At 45.8% G+C, this 20,996-nt stretch overlaps 1 protein-coding gene across 16 annotated transcripts in view; it reads right to left on the reverse strand.

Annotated features, from left to right (window-relative positions):
* SCMH1 (Scm polycomb group protein homolog 1) overlaps window positions 1-20,996 on the reverse strand; it is a 224,290-nt gene that overhangs the window by 3,032 nt on the left and 200,262 nt on the right. For all 16 annotated transcript variants that reach the window (XM_070368254.1, XM_070368252.1, XM_070368249.1 and 13 more), the window contains 3 exons: window positions 14,541-14,741; window positions 12,452-12,643; window positions 4,769-4,963 (listed from right to left, as the gene is read on the reverse strand). In XM_070368254.1, the coding sequence (XP_070224355.1) occupies window positions 4,769-4,963; window positions 12,452-12,643; window positions 14,541-14,741 (588 nt within the window). The remainder of the gene's footprint in view (window positions 1-4,768; window positions 4,964-12,451; window positions 12,644-14,540; window positions 14,742-20,996) is intronic.

A 20,996-nucleotide genomic window follows, 5' to 3' on the forward strand; every position in this document is an offset into this window, starting at 1 on the left:
GCAGACTCTAACTTAACTAAACAAGAGCTGGCTTCAAGGATCAGCTCCTTTATGAAACTTTTCCAGGCCTCATCCTGAAAAAATTGGTCTCATAAAAGCATTTCACGTATCTCTTGGTTACAGCTCAATCTTTATACACTTTTCCCCATCACATCACTCTAATAATCTCTTCTCCATAAAGCAGTCAAAACAACTTTTAAAAAGTAATTGGATCATGTCAATCAATACAACAGCTTCAAAATGCATACCTGAAATAAGACTGAACCCTTTACCATGGTCTAGAAGGTACCCCATCATCTGGCCCTTTCTGCTTCATCTCTCCCTTCCCCCCACCCTTTACTCACCAAGCTCCAGACACGCTGGCTTTCTGCCTCCTGAATAAGCTATGCTTTTATGCTTTGATCCAGACACACAATTTCCGCTGTCTAAAATGTTCTTTTCCTCACATCTTTGCATGCCTGATGCCTTCTCAATATTTGGGTTTCATCTCAAATGCTGATTCCTCTGAGAGGCCTTCCTTGACATCCAAATAAAAGTACTCTATTCCCCACACATCACTCTTTATCTGATTACTCTAGTTCACCCCCACCAGCCTAAAACAATCACAACCTAAAAACAGTCTCACGCATTTATGTTTATCACCTGTCTTCTGTTCTCTGTTAATCCTTCTGATACTGTGATTATTAATAAGAAACATACATATCTGTGTTCATTCTCTTTTCTGGCACAGCACTTAAAGTCCTGGGAATCTCCTAAGAGGTCAGTGTCATTTGCTATTCCAGGCCTCATCCAGGTGATGAGGCAGAAAGGGCCAGAGGGTGGGGTACCTTCTGGAGCATGTTAAGAGGTCAGAGTGTTGTTTGCTATTCATAACAAGTCCCTGTCAGTCACATCTGAATATGCTAATGAGGTACTTCTGGAAAGTCCTAAGGATGGGGCTGTTTGTCAGGGGAACCAATCAGGTGACTAGAAGTTTTGGACCTTTCAGTCCTGCCCTCTCCAATCTTTAAGGAAGGGAGAGGGGCTAGAGATTCAGTTCAATCACCAATGATCAATGACTTAACAAATCTTGCTGACATAATGAAGCCTCCATAAAAACCCCAAGGACAGGGCTTCAGGAGACTGTGGGCTGGAAGGAATCATGGAAGCCAGTCAGAGACACAGGTAACAACCTGGACTTTGAATTGGCATCTGAAGTTGGGGGGTGGTCAGTCTTGTGGGACTGAACCCTCATCCTGTGGGCTCTGACACTTCCTCCAGGGAGTTAGTGTCATAACAGGGTTAAACTGCGGGACGCCCAGCTGGAATGGTGGACTTGCTTGGTGTGTGGAGACCTGTACTTCTGGCGGGGGAAGTGAAGCAGTGCTGAACAGAGTGCTGAGCGTAGGGAGACACACAGGAGGAGAGAGTTTTCCTTTCACAGCACACAAGAGTGCCTGCTCTGCCAGAGACCACGATCAAATATGTCTGCTAAATGAATGAATGATCATATGTAATAGTTCCATGTATATTTTTCTGTCTCCCCCACCAGACTAGGTCTGTCCTGAGGCTGAGGTGACTTAAGTCTCAAGGCAGGGACTCTACCTCAGAGCTCCTTACATGGCTCCATCTGGGGCCTTGTTGGGCTTGGGGTTGGGAAGCAGTATCCTGGGCTTCTCTGTCTCAGCCTTCCTTAGAATGCCCTCTGCTCCTGCAGGCCTTGCTAATGGATTCTTCTTATTCTTCCACATCTAATCTGTCCTTGGGCTGGGGGAGGCCACAGTGGGTGTGGAGATGGCTTTCTCCTGTCTCCCCATTGCTGCTTTTAGACCATCCTCCAACGGAAGCTAGTGTTCTTCAGAGGCCAAACATGTACTGAGCACCTGCTTTTCCTGATCACATACATTTTCAAATCTCTGGGTTTCTGCTCTTTGTTAAGTGAAGACTTTTGGGGATTTAACTCACTAACTTCCGGTTCCACCTAATTGCTGCCATAATCCTCTGAGGAAATCCATCCAACTGCCTTGCTTTCAGTGATTTCATTGCTATTCTACTTCAAATACCCACTACCAACATCACTGTCTAGTTCTTGGATCACTTGGAACAAATCCACTTCATAATTTTAAACACCCACCTCTCTGACTCCAACCGCCCACCTTTCCAACTCTCTTGGGACGTATGTCCACTATGACCATTATATCACAAAGACCTTTAGCACATCAGACTTACAGTCTCCCCATCCTTCAGGCGTCTCTCAGCCCTGCTTCTATCCCCGCTGTCTGGAGGCAGTGCTGATGATCTAAAGCACACCTCCTCCAGCTCCACTGATTACATGCTCCCCACCCGCTCTTGTCCTGTTAGCTCAATGTAAAATCTTAACTCTCAAACTGTCTTTTCTCACCCACATCTAGGTTTCTAAGAACCACAGAAGAAAACCGAAGGCCTTGCAAACTGGTCTCCAAGCTCCAAACATTGCAAGACCTTTGATGTTTCTGCAAACCATCCCCTGTTCCTTGACCTATTTCTCCTGTATTCTTGATGGGTCATCCCATCTCCCAGCACTCCTGAGCCCCTCCCTGCTCAGCCCTCTCTCTATTCACTCATGGCCACAGTCTTCTTCCAGTCTCAGAGAGAAAGGTTTGCCTTCTTCTGTCATAAGACTGACCCTTAATCCTTCCCAACACCTCCAAGGCCTTCATTTCTCCTCTTTCCTATATTCTTAATTTCTTCTTCGTGGAAGGCTCAGGCTGTCTGCTGACAAACATGCCCAGCATGCACCCACTCTGGAAGACCTTCGTCACCTCCTTCTTTTCCTCATCAAACTCCCCTTGATATGCCTACCCACAGCAAACCTCCCTCACTAGCCTCCAGCACCACTGAAGCTGCTCTTACTTACTAAGATGAGCAATTACCTTCTAATCACCATTTCCAGTAGGTATTTCTCAGTCCTTATTTTACTGAACCTTTTTGGGTTATACTCTTCGTCTCTGTACCCCGGCCACCACAATATCAAATTCTTCTGCCTGCCTCACATCTGAGTGCTCCTCTGGCCCCTGTAGGACCCTCTCCCTGCTCCCTCCTCCTGAACTTTGTTGGTCCCTAGAACTCTTTCTTTGGTCAACTGTTCTTTTTATTCTACACAAAATTCTGGGAGGTGGGTGTCATTTTACTCTATAGCTTCAACTTCTATCTGCTAACTCCTAAATATGTAACTTCAGCTCAGTCCTCTTCCCTGAGGATCAGACCTGCATAGCCACTGCCTGCTGGGCATCACCTAGACAGACCCATGGGCTCCCTCCCCTTCTCTTCTATGGTTGGTTCCCTCTCTCAGAGAATGGCACCATCCAGTCAATCACCCCTTCTAGAAACCTGGGCAACATTCCCACTCCTTCCTCCCAACCCTTAAATCTGACTATATTTACCTCATGAAGAGTTTTCACATCTATTCTCTCTTCTACAAACCTACCACTGCCCTAATCTAGGCCTTTATCATTTTGGGTGTGGCCCATTCTAGTAACCTCCTAAGTGGTCTCTCTAGTCTTGTCCTTCCTCAAATCCATCCTCAACACAGTAGTCAGTGACCTATTTCAAACACAAACCTATTTAGGTCTTGCCTCTAGTAAAAGTCTCCAGAGCTTCTCATTAGTTACAAGATCAACCCCAAACTCTTTTTTTTTTTTTTCTTTTGGTGGTGGTGGTGGCGACGGCGGCGGTGGCGGTGGTGGGGCCGGCGCCGCCGGCCTCGCGCCCAGTCACCAGCCCACGGCCTCCGCAGCTACCTCGGTCGGGCCTCCTCCCCTCCCGCCCGTGACCTCCGCCTCAGGGGAGCGCGCCCATGGCCCTCGCGCCCCAATCGCGTGCGGGAGGACAGAGCGAGCCGCGGCGGACGCCTCGTCGTCCCTTTCCCCGCAGCAGCCCGTGCCCCGGCAGCGTCCTGCCTTCGGCCCTCCGCCCTTCCGTCCCCACCCCCGGCGCTCTCCGCCCCAGCCCCCACCACCGAGCCGCCTTCCCCGGCTCCTCCACTAGGTGTGGCGGAGGCGGCGGCCAACCCCAAACTCTTTAACATGGCATTTAAGGTCCTCTATGGTACAACCACTGACCCTTCCAGGATTTTCTCTTTGAAGCCCCAGAATTACCCTTTGTTTTTCAGTAATACCAAACTACATATACTCGCTGGTACAATCTGTGTTAGTTCTCATCCCTCTGCCCTTGTCCATGCTGCACGCTCTCCCCCGGAGAGCTCTCCCCCACCTACCACAACCCCTGATACATTCACACAGTCAACTTTAAAACCTCAGACACTTTCTCAAGGAAGCTTACCCTGGATAACAAGCTTGAGTGAGGTGTTCCTTCTTTCAGTTTTCATACAACTCATCTCTGCAGCCACACTCTGGATGTTATTTTACTATTATCTATTTAAGTGTTTGTCTCTCCTACAAGACTTTGAACTCCTTATGGACAAGAAATGATTGATTTTTGTGTCCCCCTGACAAACACAGATGGTGTTCACATAAATGGCTCATGAATGAATGAAGGACTCCTTCCCTGTCCCTTTGGCTCTGAGTCATTGGTGTTTGGTCCCTGCTGTTCTCAAGCTAATCCCAGAGCTTCAGCTGCTCTCCAGGTGCCTAGTCAGGCTTAATGGGGCCAGGCCCCAGTCTGATCTCTCTAGGTGGGGAAGGGTGGGGCAGTGCAACACAGTTAAGTCCTTTCTGGCTTCCCAAAGTTCAGGAAGGAAAGAAGAAAAGAATGAGAGAGGGCAGGAGAGCCAGAACTCTGAAAAGCTTACCCCTGGAGCAGAGCCTGCGCACAGCTGAGGCAGTGCTCAGCGGGAGACCACAGGATGGAAGCAGAGGCCGGTACCCTGGATTTCGAAGATTTTGGGAAGTGCTGACAAGATTGGTGGGATTCAAGGTAGAGTCCATTGAGTCTGAGTGTGGCTCCAAAGACCGGGCCAGACTATTTCCCAGGGCAAAGGTCTCACCTGGAAAACAGTAAAACCAGAGTTAGAACAGGGACTAGTCTGGAAGAACTGCAAGGGCGCTGGCTCCCAAGAGCCTATTTGGGTGGAGTAAGAGGCAGCAAAACAGAGAGCTCTGGGCTGGGCCGCAGGAGGCCTGTGCACCAGCCCTGGCTCTGGCTCTCACTAGGTGGCCTTAGTCAAGCCCAGCACCACCCTCTGGACTTGGATCTCCTTAGAGACTCTTCCCTTTGGACTAGATGGTCTCTGAGTTTTCTTCTGGTCTGGATGTGTTAGGCTCTTTCTGATAGAACCTTAAAAAAAAAAGCAAAGAAGAAAGCTCTTCTGAGAAGAGTCTGTCCTAACACACAAGATGCTAGAGTAGGGGATAAAGTGCTGAAGAAGAGATACATTTGCTTACATGAGGGCACTTTAGAAGTGGACCCTCTCAGACAGCAGGACATCTCAGAAATGCTTCCTGATGCCTGGCTCAAGGCTTGTCTGCAAAGGACCTGCTCTTATGCTCCCTCCCTTCTTTCACATTTGCCTCGTTTTATGGAAATAGTCCAAGGAAGCTGTGGTTGTACTGTAGTGAGAACATGGGCACAGAGCCCAGAATTTGGGTCAGAATTTGACTCTGCTACTTAGCAGGCAAAGTGCTTTCCTCAGAACCTTAGTCTCCTCATCTATAACATGGGAGCCCCCTTTCTTCCAAAGGGCTTGTGAACGTCAAAAGAGAATGGCTATGAAAACCTTTGTAAAGGGGTCCTCACCCTGACATTTCTACACCCTGGTCATGGCCCAACCCCAGGCAGCAGCCCCTAATCACTGGACTACAAAACCAGAAACAGACTCCCTCCTGTAGTTGGCTTCTGCTCATATCAAGTCAGAACTGGCCACCGCATTCTCTGTTTATGGGAGATGTCTTGGGTGCTGGACCACATCACACTGTCCTTGGTGGCTTTGCTTAAACACTGAGTATTAAGATAATGCTTGAAATTCATTTCGGGCCTCTGATGAACACTTAATTCAAAGAAATTGCCGGGGCACAGACTAAGACCTCTTCAGCGAGATGGTTTAGGATTTCAGGACTACTTTCTAATTCTCACTTAAAATTGCTTGGTAAACTATGGGATAACAGTCAAATCTGGCCTGAGACAGCTATTCATCCATATGAAATTTGGAAATTTAACTGATGAAGCCCTTTCCTCGAAATGGTCCTGAAGAGAGAAGTCTCTGAGCTTCCAGAATACCTAAACCATATCCTACCCCATTTCTGCAGGTGAGGTTTCAGATTCCTGTTTTTCAGGAAAGATGCTTATAGCAATGTCCCACTTTGAGACACACACAGGAGTCCAATATAAGAAATAGGATTCCTGGGTTCCATCTCTCAGCTCCTGACTTTCACTATGTATATGAGTCAAGGTAACTCGTTTGTCTTTTCTGAGTACTAGTCTCTTCATCTGTAAAATGGGGAAAACTCACCCTCTGTTATGCTTAGAACATTAACTGAGAAAACAGAATGGGATGGCTGTTACAACAGTAGGGAGTTGCATTTTATTCTTCATTCAGAGTTACAGTGGTACACCGAAGTTCTCTGTAGTAGCTCAAGAAAAAGATGAACTCTACTTTCTGTATTTATCGGCATGGTGGTAACCTCACCTTTCTAGTACTCCTTTTACTCAGCTAAGACTGGGTTAGTACCACTGACTTCACATGAGCTAACAGATGTGAAGAATAATTATGATGACAATGCCAGGGGCTCACCAGATGCTGATGCAAAATCAGTTAAGTGTCTCTAGTCTTGGCAATGCTAAGAATGCTAACTGAAATCTGGATTCTGAGTTGAGGGGTCTGGAAATCTGGACTGGTGGCACCTGGACTAGGCAGGGTCATTAAATCTTAACCTAATGAGATGAAGAAAAATGAAGCATAGTGCCCAAGGCTCTGGGAGGTTCTAGTCTGCTTAAGGCTGATCAAATGAGGCCCAGGCTGCCTTCAGTAGAGGAATGCCAGGGCAGAAGACTGCAGTGCTTTCCAGCTGTGCTCCACAGAGCCCTGCAGTACACCCAGCTCCTGGGTGGAGTCTGGGCCTCATCCCAGCGTCTATCAAAACAACTTTGGTTTTGACTTTTTTAGACCAGAGTTTCATATAATCTTACCTTTGCAAAAAGAGATCAATTTATTCCCATGAAGGGGAAAACATGCTTCTGAGCATTGAGTCCTTGAATCTCAGAAGCAGAGGTTCTCAGATGACTCTAGAGATGCTTCAGTATTCATATCTAGCCCAGTAGATTAGTGTGCTCATCTGACTCGCTGATGATACACTGCTCAAGTCCACTTTACAATCAGTTTTATTGTTGGACATTTTTGATTCATTACCAAATGCCTTCCTTTTTGAGCTGAGATCTGCCTTACTGTAACTCTGGCCCCCATTCTACTATCTGCCTTTCAAAAGAACCAATCTGCTGTTGGCCCCACTAAGGGCTTGGAAGGGAGGAGGTATGGGATGGAAGGACAGAGCAAACAGAGGGTTCCCGCAAACTGAGAGTGGGCCCCTGAAAACAGCAGCAGGCTGAGGCCTGGGGTGAAAGAGGCCAGTCAGATATTTGCTATAACATCTGATAAACACTGTAACAAAAATGCTTCCTTTCCTTTGTGGTAATCATCCTTCTTTCCACCCTCAAACCTCAGTATTAGTCTATTACACGTAACAGCCTTGTGTTAGTTCTTCCTCAGGGAAATGAAGGATGAGGCGCTGGGTCACATGGTGGGGTCAAACCATTAGCTCCAGGAACTGACAGGGGGCTGGGGAGGGGGTGGTGGGGGATAATGGATTAAGGTCTGACTCAGAAGCAGAAATTCTGAGTGAGAAGTACAAACTGCTGTGAGGAAAATATAATCCCAGCCTGGGTTATGTGGGATGGGGATGTTCATCCAATTGTATTTAGATTTTGGTATCAAAGGAAAGGACAAGCCCCAAATCTAGGAGGCTTCACAGAGTTCAGAAGCCTCCAACTGGTTTCCCTGCCTACCTCTTGCTCCACTCCAGCCTGTTCTCGCACACAGTAAGTATCCTGAGTGAGCTTTCAAAAACACAAGTCGGATTATGTTCCTTCCATATCACAGTCATGGCTTTAAATACTCTGATGGGTCCTCACGGCTCAACGAGGTAACGTCCGTAAGCTGGTCATTAGGCCTTGTCTGCCTAGGCCTTTGCTGCCACTACGGCCTCACCACTCACACCCTTCTTTTCTACTCTGTGTTTCAGCAGCACATTCAGAGGAACATTCAATTCCTCTGAGACAAGTCAGGCTTCCTCTTGCCCCTCACAGTCTCACATCTCAGTCAACAAGAACATTCTTTATCATTCCCCTCCTCCATTTCTTTGGATCTGTGGCATCTTTACCTCATTATCCTACTCCTTCAGGTCCAAGCTTATATATCATTTCTTCTGAAAAGTCTTCCCTGACACACCTGGTTTGAACTTTTGAACTCTGAACCTGTTCCATTAAAGCACTCATCACCATGAATTAATTCCTTTGCTTATTTGTTCGTATTCTCTACCAGGCTGTAAACTCTGTGGGGTGTAATGACCTTGACTCCTAGTTTACAATGGAGCCCTCTATGCCGACATCAGAGCTTGGCATCGTGCAGTCAGTAAATACTGGGTTGACTGATTGTCTGACCAAATAATTGAATTGCTACTAATAATTGAATAATTGAATTGAGTTTCAACTATTTATGAACATTTGAGTCATCCTAAAACTCTGACACTTCTATGAGGAAACCTTGTATGTGAATGAAAGGGCATCGAAGAAATTTCACAGTTCTTACTTGGCTTTTATTCTCTGAATGTGTGTGTGTGTGTGGCAGCAGCGGGTGGGGAGTGGTCTGGCAGGAGAACCACTCTATAAACAACTTAGACGACCTGGATGGTAACTGGAAAGACAGGCACAAGGAACTTATTGTCCTAGGACAAATGAACCACTTCCTTCAGCAGAGAGGAACCAGCAAGCCCAGAGGTGAATGCTAGCTGGATTCAATTACAGTCATGGGGACCGGTTAAGGTAATACGATCTCCTGTTTAATATCAGCAGTTATTGGAGACCCAGAAAGAACCCTCTCTCTCTCAATCTTCATAGGCCTCTTCTTTGATCCTGCCATGTATGTAACTCTGAAGAAGGAACTCTGATCTGACATCGCTGCCCTGAAGAATCCTTCCTCGACTTCTTCTTCAGCTGATTCCTTGTTCATCATTCCTGGCTGGGCCAGAGAACTTCTGGTTCCATGCTCTCACTACACACAGGTTTGCCTGTATCTCCCTCTCTCAGCTGAGAACTCTTTCAGAGCAGGGATTGAGTCTATTGTCTGTCTCCCCATAGTCCAGTATAGGATCTAGGACACGTAAGTATTTGTCAAATGTTTGATTATCTGAACCAGAACAACTGGCCTGAATTCTTCGAAATGCCAATGTCAGATCATGAAAAGTAGACAAAAGGGCTGGAAAACTGCTCTAGACAAAAGAAAACTAAAGAGACAGGATAAGTAAATGCAGTGGACCACTCTTCATGGGATCTTGGATAAAGGAAAAAAGTTACAAAGGATGTTACTAGGACAGTTGGGGAAATCTGTATATGGACTATATTATATATATATCAACTAGTAGATTTTATTAATGAGAAACTTCTCAAGAATGATAGTAGTATGGTGTTCTTGTTCTTAGGAGATACATATAAAAAAGTGTTTAAGGATCAAGTCTCTCACCTGCAGTTAACACTCAAATGGTTCAGTAAATAAAAAATATATAGACAGAAATACATGCATATATACTTAGAGAAACAAATAAATACTGCAAAAAATTAGGTGGTAAGTCTAGGTGAAGAGTACATTGCTACTCACTGTATTACTGTATAACTTTTCAGTAAGCCTGAAACTTTTCAAAATAAAACATTGGAGGAAAACACTAAATCTCAACTTAGGTAAGGAAGCCTAATGGGATGTACATTTGGTGACTATTTGCTATATTGAAAATGAGTTGTCAGTTAGTCCAAGACCCTAATGGGGCTTCCCTGGTGGCTCAGAAGGTAAAGTGTCTTCTGCCCGCAATGCAGGAGACCTGGGTTCGATCCCTGGGTCGGAAAGATCCCCTGGAGAAGGAAATGGCAATCCACTCCAGTACTCTTGCCTGGAAAATTCCATGGATGGAGGAGCTTGGTAGGCTACAGTCCATGGGGTCGCAAAGAGTTGACACAACTGAGCAACTTCACTTTCTGTCTTTTCTTTCTTTCTAATGGGTAGGGTAGTATGGAGACAAGGCTGTAGGGAGGAGAGAGGATGCTAGTAAGTTCCTGGATAAGAGAGGTGGTACCTCCAGATGTGGAACTAGTAGAAGACGGCAGCCAGGCAGAAGGGTGGAAGTTAATAAATACCAGCTTCAAAGGGCAAAGCAGAAGAAAGCCCTTATGCAGATCAAGCTCTTCAGCAGAGGTTTGGATAACTAATCAGAAAAGTGTTAAGAAATGATAAATGATAAATGTTAATAAATGATAAATGATAAATGGGTGGGGCAAAGAGAAGTGAGGCAGAGAAGATAGGTAGTCAGGCAGGCAGAAGAGATAAGTGAGGGAGCACAGAAGCATTAGAAAGTTGGGCAAAGCTCTGGTTTGTCTGGGCAGAGTTAAAACATTTCAGGGAGGCAAACAAACTAGGGTGAGAGTAGCCAAACTGAGGAGCACTCACTATGAGAAACAGAGGTTAGAGAGCATAGGAAAGCAGAGAGCTGGCTGAACCTGTCTGAAAAGGAGAGAAGGAAAGAGAGGCAGCTGATGGGGAAGGTGGTAACGCTCGTCTTCGTCTCTTCTTAGCTGGAGAGGCAAGAAGGAAGAGTGGCTAAAGCCTGCTTCCCCTTATCTGGTAGTTGAATCAGAGAGATGCAAACTGGAGTAGAATTCCTGGGAAAGGTCATGCCCCAATCCCAAGCTATCGTCACAACCGCAGGTCCATAATGTGTATCCCTACCAGCCTCTGCATGCTGCTACAAGTACGTTTCTCTTGATTCTCAGTGGTGGTATTCCATTTAAGAATTCTGAATTTCTATTCCTTTGAGAACGCTCTTTAGATTAGCAGCAACATTCATGGACATGCTACCCTCTCCCGTGTATCCATTCTTTCAGAATCTCAGGTAGGGCTAACTTTTATTATTGAAGTGTAGCTCAGAGTTCCCGAATGCCAACAGCAGGGGATATTTAACAACCTGCTTCGTCTGCACCTGCTCCACCATGCCTAGCCCAGACTTCCAGTGCCATACCCTAACTGTAAGTAAGAATGCTCTTTTCTGTACACAGAGAGTCTCAGGTTAAAAGAAAGCAATCTAGAGAAGGTTAGATGACAAGTTCTTTCTGAAGGGTCAGTGAGAGGGTCACAGATATGTCTGCAGGGACCAGGTGATGGGGCCCCTAGAAGGAGCATTAGAAATTCTGGTATCTTTTTGCCAGGCATGCAAGTCACATAAGTAATTCTTGTTTGGGTGCAGAGGAGATAAGAGTGGGAGGAGGGTGGTGGTGCTGGGTGAGAAGTCACTTTCCCAGCACATTCTCCAGAAGTGGCACTTTTATCAGAAGTGATTCTGACAATGATGAAAAGACAAAAGGGAAGGCAGGGTGGGAACACGGCTCGCGCGGGTCAGAAGGGAGCACCTTTGGGAGTTACACTCCCCCATCAACAGGAAGCACAGCCCCAGCGCTGATAGCACTGCCTCTATTCCTCTGGCCAGGACAAGGTCCACGGGACCTTTTCAAGGGCCTTTCCTCCCTCTCTCCACAGTGACCTACCTCGCTAGTTTAAGGCCGAGCTTTCCTTCCCTCCCTGTCGTGCTGTGTCCTGTGCTCCAGATTAGAGATGCCGGGTTCCATTCACTCAAACCTCTCTCGGGAAGTGCTTAGTCACTGATCTGGCCACGTGGCATCCGCTTTCCCGTTGTGGGTCTGGTATGTTAACTAAGAAAGTTATTTTCCAGTCTAGTTAGAAACAGCAGGAACTTGAATCGACTTGCTAGACTGGCGCTGCTGGAGGAGTTAGGGCCACGTGCCAAAGGAAAGAGTGGATGGCCAATCACCAGGGAGCATATTCTCAATCTGAAGCCTGAGACTAAACCCTCCCGCTGGCAAGGGAGTTCTGTGTTAGGACTTTGCTGCCAGATCACTCTGGGAGATGTCCTGTGACTTCACAGTGGCTCTGCATGCAGTTTGGAGCTCAGGAAAACTGTGAACCACCATTTCTTTAGGGATAAAAATCCAGAGGAAAGTCTTAGAGATAGGAAACAGAATCCTAAAGAGACAGTAAAGATGAGAGGAGACCAAAAAGCACCAGAAGAGGGAAAGGTAAGGGACAGAAAACCAAATCTCAGGACAGTAGGTGCTGGGACAGCAGGTCTGAGGGCTGGCCCTGGGCCCTCGTGGCTGCTACTAGCCCTGCCTCCCCTTTTCACCCAGACCCCAACCCAGCTCCTACCTGGTAGGTACCTGTCGTGGCTGTGGCTGTACTCTGTGGTGCTAAGTGACAAGTGAGTCTGTGTAAAGGGCTGGTTGCCAAACAGATTGTCACTGCGAAGGTTGTGGCAGAGCTTCTCCAGGAAGCGGAGGACGTAGGTGATGCTGTTGACTGCTGGCAGGTTGAGCGTGTGCTGCTCTCGGTCAAACACGGCTGTGGAGTTAAGTAAACAGGGCCCAGCACGTCAGCTCGTAGCACAGCGCAGAGCTAAACAGGAGGAGTCCGGCCCACTGCTTGCCTCAGGCTTAACTGGTTACACAGAGGTAAATGGTGCCCAGGTTTCCCTCCTCCCCTCCTCTCCCTCCCCTGAGGGTTTGATTTTTGCCTCCAACTCCAAAGGGTTTGCAATAATGGGAGTGGCCAGGCTAGGTCTGTTGCACCTGGGGCTTTGGAATGATTCTGCTCAGGCTGTGAAACAACTGTGAACATAATTCTATCTGCTCCATCAGTTGGCTGGGCCTCCCAAGGAAATCTGCTCATTTCCTTAAGAACTGCTTAAGAACAGAGGAGCTGGGCAGCAGAGGAGAACACAGCTATTGCCAGCAATGGCTGAGGTGTACAATCTCATCTGGATAAGGGCAACTCGAATTTTGGCAACATTCATGTCTTTTTTTTTTTTTCTAAATCCCTATTTATTTCTATTCAAAACATATCATATAATCCCTGGGCTTCCCTGGTGGCTCAGATTGTAAAGAATCTGCCTGCAGTGCAGGAGATCAGTGTTCGATCCCTGGGTCCTGAAGATTCTGGAGAAGGGAATCCCTAACAAGCAAAAGGCCTCTGCATCCGTCTTTGAGGGCAGCAAGGGAATGTGGAGATAGGTCACTCTCAGGAACAAATCTAGGGGACAAAGAAAGAACCCTAGAGAAGGTGTGGGTGGCAGTCACTAAGGGAAGGTGGTAAAGATGGCTGGGTCCCTGCAGACTGCAGCATGGAAGCAAACGAGAAGCCAGGCAGAGGCCTTAGCCTCACAAGGAAAGAAAGGCTTGATTTCCCATGCAGTTTTCAGCCATTTCTAGCAATTCTTTCCCTGCCTGTCCCCATCCTCTGGGCAGGCAATTAATTACTCTGTGTCTGGGCTCCCACACCACCCTGCATGCATTTCTCATATATTATAACACCTCCCACAGTTAGCTATGAGCTAGTCCTTTTCCGTCAGGGCACAGCCTGAGCGTGTCATCGTCTTTTCTTCCCTTCCTCTGGCCAGTGTCTGTCAATAACCTCTCACATAGAGTCAGGGCTCAATGAATATCTGCTAAAAGAACTCATTTGTGGTATTTATGGGGTCTTCCATGTCAGCTGGGTTTCCTGAGGCTGGATATTGATTAGTTAGAGGGCAGGGGAAGGAGATTATGGAGTACTACATAATAAAGATCGAAAGGCTCAAGGTCAAGTCTTCATAGGTTTGGTGGGTAAAGATGGGGGTTTTGGACTCAGGAAAACTGAAACAGAACCAGGACACAGCAGAAGTGACTATTCTTAGTGAAAACAAACAACCAAAGCAAAAAAAAAAAAAACACACACACATTGTGCAACTGACTCAAACTCCCAATGCAGGAAAGAGAAGACTGATTCTTCCCACTCTGCCCAGGATATTCAACTTCTCTGTATCGGGGCTGGCTGAGGACTAGGGGTCTAAAGAACGAGAGAAGACTTCTGTGGTTCCCTGAAGCCAGCTGGGAGGCTGGAGCAGTCTGGAGAAACTCTCCTGTTGCCCCAATAGAGCCCCCTCTGGATTTGTTTCTTTTGAAGCATTTTTAAAGCAACATACTTGCATATTTTCTGTATGCGAGAGGCTAGGTAGGTAGACAGGAGGGAGTCTCTTTAGAGACTGGAGTTAAGCAGAGTCTGCAGTAGTGGTATTCTACTTGACAGCGATATGCAGAAGACCTCGAGGACTCTGGGAGTTGAAATGAGGACTCTGAAGAATGGAAAACTTCATTCCAGAGCCTACTGGTGTGAAGTAAAATCCAGGGGGCCTTGCTAGAAATCAACTAGTTGCAAAGGCCTGCCTCTCTGGCTAGAAGCCATACCAGACCAAAGTGCTTACCTGAGATAACTGCACCACCGTGGCCCTGCTTGAGGAAGCTGAAGACGGTTTTCTGGTGATAAGCACAGTCGATGCAAGCCTGCACAGCCTGCTGCAACACCACGGAGGCTCGGGCTGGCCCAAAATGGTCAGGGAGCTGCTGGACCTTCTTCTTATCTAAGTGGGGGCCTGTGCTGCCATTCTTGTTCAAGTAAATACAAACTGCAGGAGACAAAGAATCAAAGCAGTTTAAAGAGTTTCAGAGTACAGAAGTCGGAGAACAGAGCTCTCTTCGTCTTTCCTACCCTGGGCTCTGGCCTCTACAGGATTCCCAGCTGCTAGGCTGGTGAAACACTGTGGGAGGGAGTACAGGGTGACTATGCCCAGCTGCTGCCAGCCCAAATGCATGACCACAGGCTCTGGGAACGCAGCCTGCTGGGAGAAGAGCCCAGACCAGCAAAGGCACAGAACTTGCACTTTGTCTTCTTTACACTGAAAAGAAAATCTAAGCAATTTTCCAGATGGCTGTACTTTCATTTTCAGTTCTTGGCTGCTTTATGTATTCTTGGTATCTCTCACATGCTCTGTGTACCAAGCTGTGGGGCTATGGCAATATTAGCATGAGTGTGCTTGTGTGTGCCTGGCCTGGGACCTAGAGTGGTTAAACCACCAGTTACTTCCCTTGCTTTCCATTCTAGGCTTTAGAGTTCCTTTGTCATCTTCTACATTAAGACTTAGGCTCAAAGATAGTACTGGAAATAGAAAAAAATTGGAATAAAGAAAAACATGCAAAGGGCCTGAAGGGCCCATCTGTATATTTGTTTCAGTCGTTTCTTCTGTCAAGATAGCTGGGCACTCTCCCAACTGCAACCCCCCCACCTGGCACTGTGCTGCAAGGGGAGAATCAGGGTGAGCACGGAAGAAAGAGACAGAGCTCCCCAGAGCTGCTTCTCTTGGTCTGTCGAGAAGACTCATGTGCCTGACCAGCTACAGCATTCTTTCTGCTGATCTGATTTCTAGGCTTCCACTTGAGTAGGGGGTACTCTGCTTCTTCACACTGTCCTGGCTCACTAACTGAATGGCAGGAGGGCAAAAAGTCTCTTTTGTTGTTAAAGGCAAAAAGATAAAAGCAGTAGCTGTGTGGGCTGTGGATGGACTGGTGTCCTCTCTGGGCCTCAGGTCTGCCGCCCACATCACAGAGGGGCTGAGCCAGACATTCTCTGAGGACTCTTTCGCCTTCATCATTCTAAGGGGAAGCAAGATGGAGAGAAGAAAATGGAGAGAAGCAGGATGTGGAAAGTGACAGATGAAAAAGAAAGACAGGGAAAAAAAAAAGAAAAAGGGTAAACAAGAGGAATTGAAATATACATTTAACTCTTTTCTCTCTTAAAACCACAAAAATGAGCCAGATAACAAGAAAGGAGACAACTTAAAACTCTGGAAGCTGGAAAGCAGAGTGGCTTTCCTAAGCAGCAGACCTAAGAAAGCTGAATCTTTACCCAAGAGTGGGGAATGATGAGAGCCAAGCTGTTCCATCTGATAAGTCACAAAAGGCCCAAGAATGGGCAGGGGTTCTTGTGGGTGGGTATGACGGAGATTTAATAGAATAAGTATTGGCTCATGTCTGTTAAGAAATGATTAGTATTCCATGTCATAATATGACTCTTTCACTGAACGCAAGACCGATAAAAATGCAGGAACTCAAAGAGATAAAGAGTAATAAAAATAAGTGAAAATGTATGTCTGTAGAAAGACACTTATTAGAATGTTCAAACCAGGTTAGTCAAAATAGCCTCAAACTACAACCAACCCAAATGTCTATCAACAAGAGAACAGATACACAAATTGTGTATGAACATTTATTTGTTGGAATACACTTGGCGGTAAAAAAAAAAACAAAAAACAAAAAAAAACCATTGATAGAATGCTTCTCAAAAACATTATTTTGAGTAAAAGAAACAATACAAAATAGAACACACAGTCTGATTCCATTTATATATTAAGTTCAGTTCAGTTCAGTTGCTCAGTCATGTCTGACTCTTGGTGACCCCATGAACCACAGTATGCCAGGCCTCCCTGTCCATCACCACCTCCCGGAGTTTACCCAAACTCATGTCCGTTGAGTTGGTGATGCCATCTAACCATCTCATCCTCTGTTGTCCCCTTCTCCTCCTGCCTTCAATCTTTCCCAAAATCAGGGTCTTTTCAAATGAGTTAGCTTTTCGCACCAGGTGGCCAAAATGTTGGAGTTTCAGCTTCCACATCAGTCCTTCCAATGAATACCCAGGACTGATTTCCTTTAGGATGGACTGGTTGGATCTCCTTGCAGTCCAAGGGACTCTCAAGAGTATTTTCCAACACCACAGTTCAAAAGCATCAATTCTTTGGCGCTCAGCTTTCTTTATAGTCCAACTCTCACATCCATACATGACTACTGGAAAAACCACAGCCTTGACTAGACGGACCTTTGTTGGCAAAGTAATGTTTCTGCTTTTTAATATGCTGTCTAGGTTGGTCATAACTTTCCTTCCAAGGAGTAAATGTCTTTTAATTTCATGGCTGCAATCACCATCTGCAGTGATTTTGGAGCCCCCCAAAATAAAGTCAGCCACTGTTTCCCCATCTATGTGCCATGAAGTGATGAGACTGGATGCCATGATCTTAGTTTTCTGAATGTTGAGCTTTAAGCCAACTTTTTCACTCTCCTCTTTCACTTTCATCAAGAGGCTCTTTAGTTCTTCTTCATTTTCTGCCATGAGGGTGGTGTCATCTGCATATTAAGTTCAGAAACAAGAGAATCTAGACTATAGTGACAGAAGTCGGAATAAAGGTGAGAGTGAAGACTGACTTTAAGGAGGCATGAGGTAACTTCCAGGGGGTGGTAGAAATGACTCTTAGCTTGATTGGGGCTGTGGCTACATAGGTATTAACATTAATTAAAACTCAAATGATATATAAAGATATGTACATTTCACTGTATGTAAATTTTACTGGCAGTTTCCACTTATTTCTTCTTGGGACATTCACTCTTGGAACCTGACCACCACGTGTGAGCAGGCAAAGCCTGTGGTGGGTTCATGTGAAGAGAAACCAACAGCCAGAGACAGCCTGTCAGCCCTTTGGTGGAAGTGGATCCTCCAGTCCTGGTCAAGCCACCACAGCTGACACTGCAGGGAAGAGAGACCAGCCGCTGCCACTCAGCACTGCCCACGTTGTTGTTGTAAGCCGTGAAGTTTTGTAGTGGTTTGTTACGTAGGAGAAGACTGCTGGAGCAAACTGTGGTACCAGAAACAGGGCGCTGCAGTAACAAAAGCCCAACACACACGACCCTGGCTTTGGGACTGGGAAGCAGAAAGCAGCATAAAAGACCACAGAAAGATTATGAGTAAAGTTGAGAGGGCCTTGAATAGAAGCCTGTAAAAGGTTGGGGTCCAAACGATTCTGTTCATTTTGTATCATCTCTGGCTCTCTTAGCCTGAGATAGTAATGCTTCCACCAGAATGAAACTTGGGTGGTTTTCTATGAATACTACTGAGATTTATTTCTTTAGTCAAAAGCCACAGTCACAAATCTTTTGAAGACAAGCCTTTCTCTACTTTGGTCTTCCTCATAGCTGCTGTTAGACAATGCCCTGAAGATTTTTAAAAATCCTATTGTTTAAGGAAGAGAATCTGTGAGACTTGCCCTTGAGATTTTCAGAGGGCCTTTTGATCTCAAAGAGTCTGTGAAACAGAGTCTTAAGTCATTCTGACATCTTAACCAAAGATTTTTATTGTCCCATTCTGGTTTTGACCCTTTCTTAATTTAGGATTATTTGCCTTCTGGAGAGACTGGAAATGAGAAACATTTCCATATTGTGAGTCCTGGACTTTAAAATGTTTAATTTTTTTTTTAAGCTCATCTCTCTCATCTTACATTTTATCACAGGCAGTGAGAAGCCAGGTGGCACTTCATGACTCTGTCTGGAAATCTAGTATTTCACTGAGTTCATCAGGAAAACTTCCTAGTTCCATGTTCGTGCGGGTGAAAGTGTTATCACACTTTCCTTCATTACCTAGCAGGTATCCCCGTCCTCCATCTTTCATTGAGACTTTCCTCTTTCCTTTAAGCCCACACTGACAGCCTCTTCAAGATCTTTTCAGTTTCAATTCTCAAGTTTCTAAGAGAATCATTCTGGCAGTAGTATTGCCAGCTTGGACTGAGATGGTACAAAACAAAAGAATTCTTTGGATCCACAACCTTTTACAATCAGGAAGAAGACTGAGAAGGCAATCTCGGCTTTCTTATGGAAAAGGAAGGATGACTCAGAGGACAAAACCAAAAAGCCATGGAAACAACTTCCAGAAAGCATTGGATCTAATCAAGGAATTGGCAACATATGCCCACCTGGATTTCAGGATTTCTACATACCAGTGACTGCGTGTGCCTCCAGTTTTTTTGCCCTTTCAACAAATGTATCTATAAGTTATTATGCCTATCCCACCACTGTATGCAGGTTATATGGGGAGCATACAACACATTTCTTTAGGTCACAGGTCTTCAGTTTGAGAAGAAACTGCACCAGAGAGATCCCATTTGCCTGGCTCTGATTTCGATGATGAGATCCTAGATCTGAAGTTTGATGTTGTAAAGGGATGAGACCTTTAATGGGGAACATTGCAAAGGGAAGAATACATTTTCCAAGTGAGAAAAATAACTTATGTCCAGAGAGTGGACTGAGGTGGTTTTAAAATATGGTCCAAAATTCTTTGACCCTCCTCCCATCAAGATATGGGGTCTACTCCCATTCTCTTGAATCTGGGCTTTGACTGCTTGATCAATAGAATATGGTAGAAATGAAACGCTGTTAATTTTGGGGCTCAAGCCTTAAGAAAATGATAGCTTCCACTTCCTGTCTCTTGGGGACACTTGCTCTTTGAACTCAGTCACCCTGGTATGGGGAAGCCCAAGCTTCCTGCTGGAGACATCTGTGGAGAGGAGAATCCACAGCCAGCACCAATTTTGTTAGCTGCATGAATGAATCATCTTGGAAATGGATCCTGCAGCCCCAGCTGAGCCACCTAAACTGATACCAAATGGAAGAGAGACAAGCTTTCTCTGCTTTAATTTTAATATGGCTGAATATACTGATATTATCTTTTCTAGCTACCGAAAGGTTATGTACTTTTTCTCTCTTTTTTAAAAAAATATGTATTTATTTGTTTGGGTTTTTTTTAATATAAATTTATTTATTTTAATTGGAGGTTAATTCCTTTACAATATTGTATTGGTTTTGCCATACATCAACATGAATCTGCCACAGGTATACACATGTTCCCCATCCCGAACCCCCGTCCTTCCTCCCTCCCCGTACCATCCCTCTGGGTCGTCCCAGTGCTTGGATGTGCTGGGTCTTAGTTGCATCACTGAGGATATGTCCTTGGGGTACACAGACTCTCTAGTTGTGGCACATGGGCTCCGGAGTATGCGGGCTCAGTAGTTGTAGTGCCAGGCTTAGCTGCTCTGTGGCCTGTGGGATCTTAGTTCCCCAGCCAGGGATAAACCCGTGTCCCCTGCATTACAAGGCAGATTCTTAACCACTGGACCACCAGGGAAGTTTAAATACTTTCTGTTTTATAATTTATGCTTATTGTCTTATTTTAAAAATATTTCCCAATCTTAAGGTCATAAAGATATTTTTTCACACTGTCATGCTTTGGTTTGGGGTTTCCCTGGTGGCTCAGATGGCAAAGAATCCACCCGCAATGCAGGAGACCTGGGTTCGATCCCTGGGTTGCTAAGATCCCCTGGAGGAGGGCATGGCAACCCACTCTAGCATTCATGCCTGGAGAATCCCCAAGGACAGAGGATCCTGGTGGACTACAGTCCATGGGGTTGCAAAGAGTCGGACATGACTGAGCGACTAAGCACAGCACATGCTTTGGTTTTCTACTGCATCCATGAAATTGGAATTTGAGGCTGTAAAAAAAAATTCGGAGCAGGGTCCAGCATGTAAGGAGCGTGGAATTAGCCACTTCATCTTGACAGTAAGTAAAAAGCTGAACAAACTGAAAAATCCTTTTAAAATCCATCAGAAACGTGAGGTCACAGGGCAAACTGCTGCCCCCCATCAAGTCTGAAGAGACAGACTGATGAATACAGAGAATCACAATTTACTAAAAAGAAACCTGAACAGAAACTAGTGCAGAGGTAGGAAAATCTAAACTACAATCGATGAATTGCTGGAAGCTCAGTGTGAACAAGTCTCAGAGTGAAAAATTTCAGGGGGATCCACTCATGGGGTAGCGGGGGGCATCCCACACTTTTGTGAGTTTTACCTCCAGAAGCTCAACCAGGTTCTCACAGTGAATGTCGGAGAAAAATCCCCTCATGCTTCCAGCAGGGGGTAGGGAGGAAAAGGAGCCATTTAAAGGTATGCCAGAGCATTCTGTCCTTTTTAACAAGGTCTACCCTCAGGAGAATTATTTTACCAGAGTT

This window comes from Bos mutus, chromosome 3 (genome assembly GCF_027580195.1).
Source record: "Bos mutus isolate GX-2022 chromosome 3, NWIPB_WYAK_1.1, whole genome shotgun sequence".
NCBI classification, from domain to species: domain Eukaryota; kingdom Metazoa; phylum Chordata; class Mammalia; order Artiodactyla; family Bovidae; genus Bos; species Bos mutus.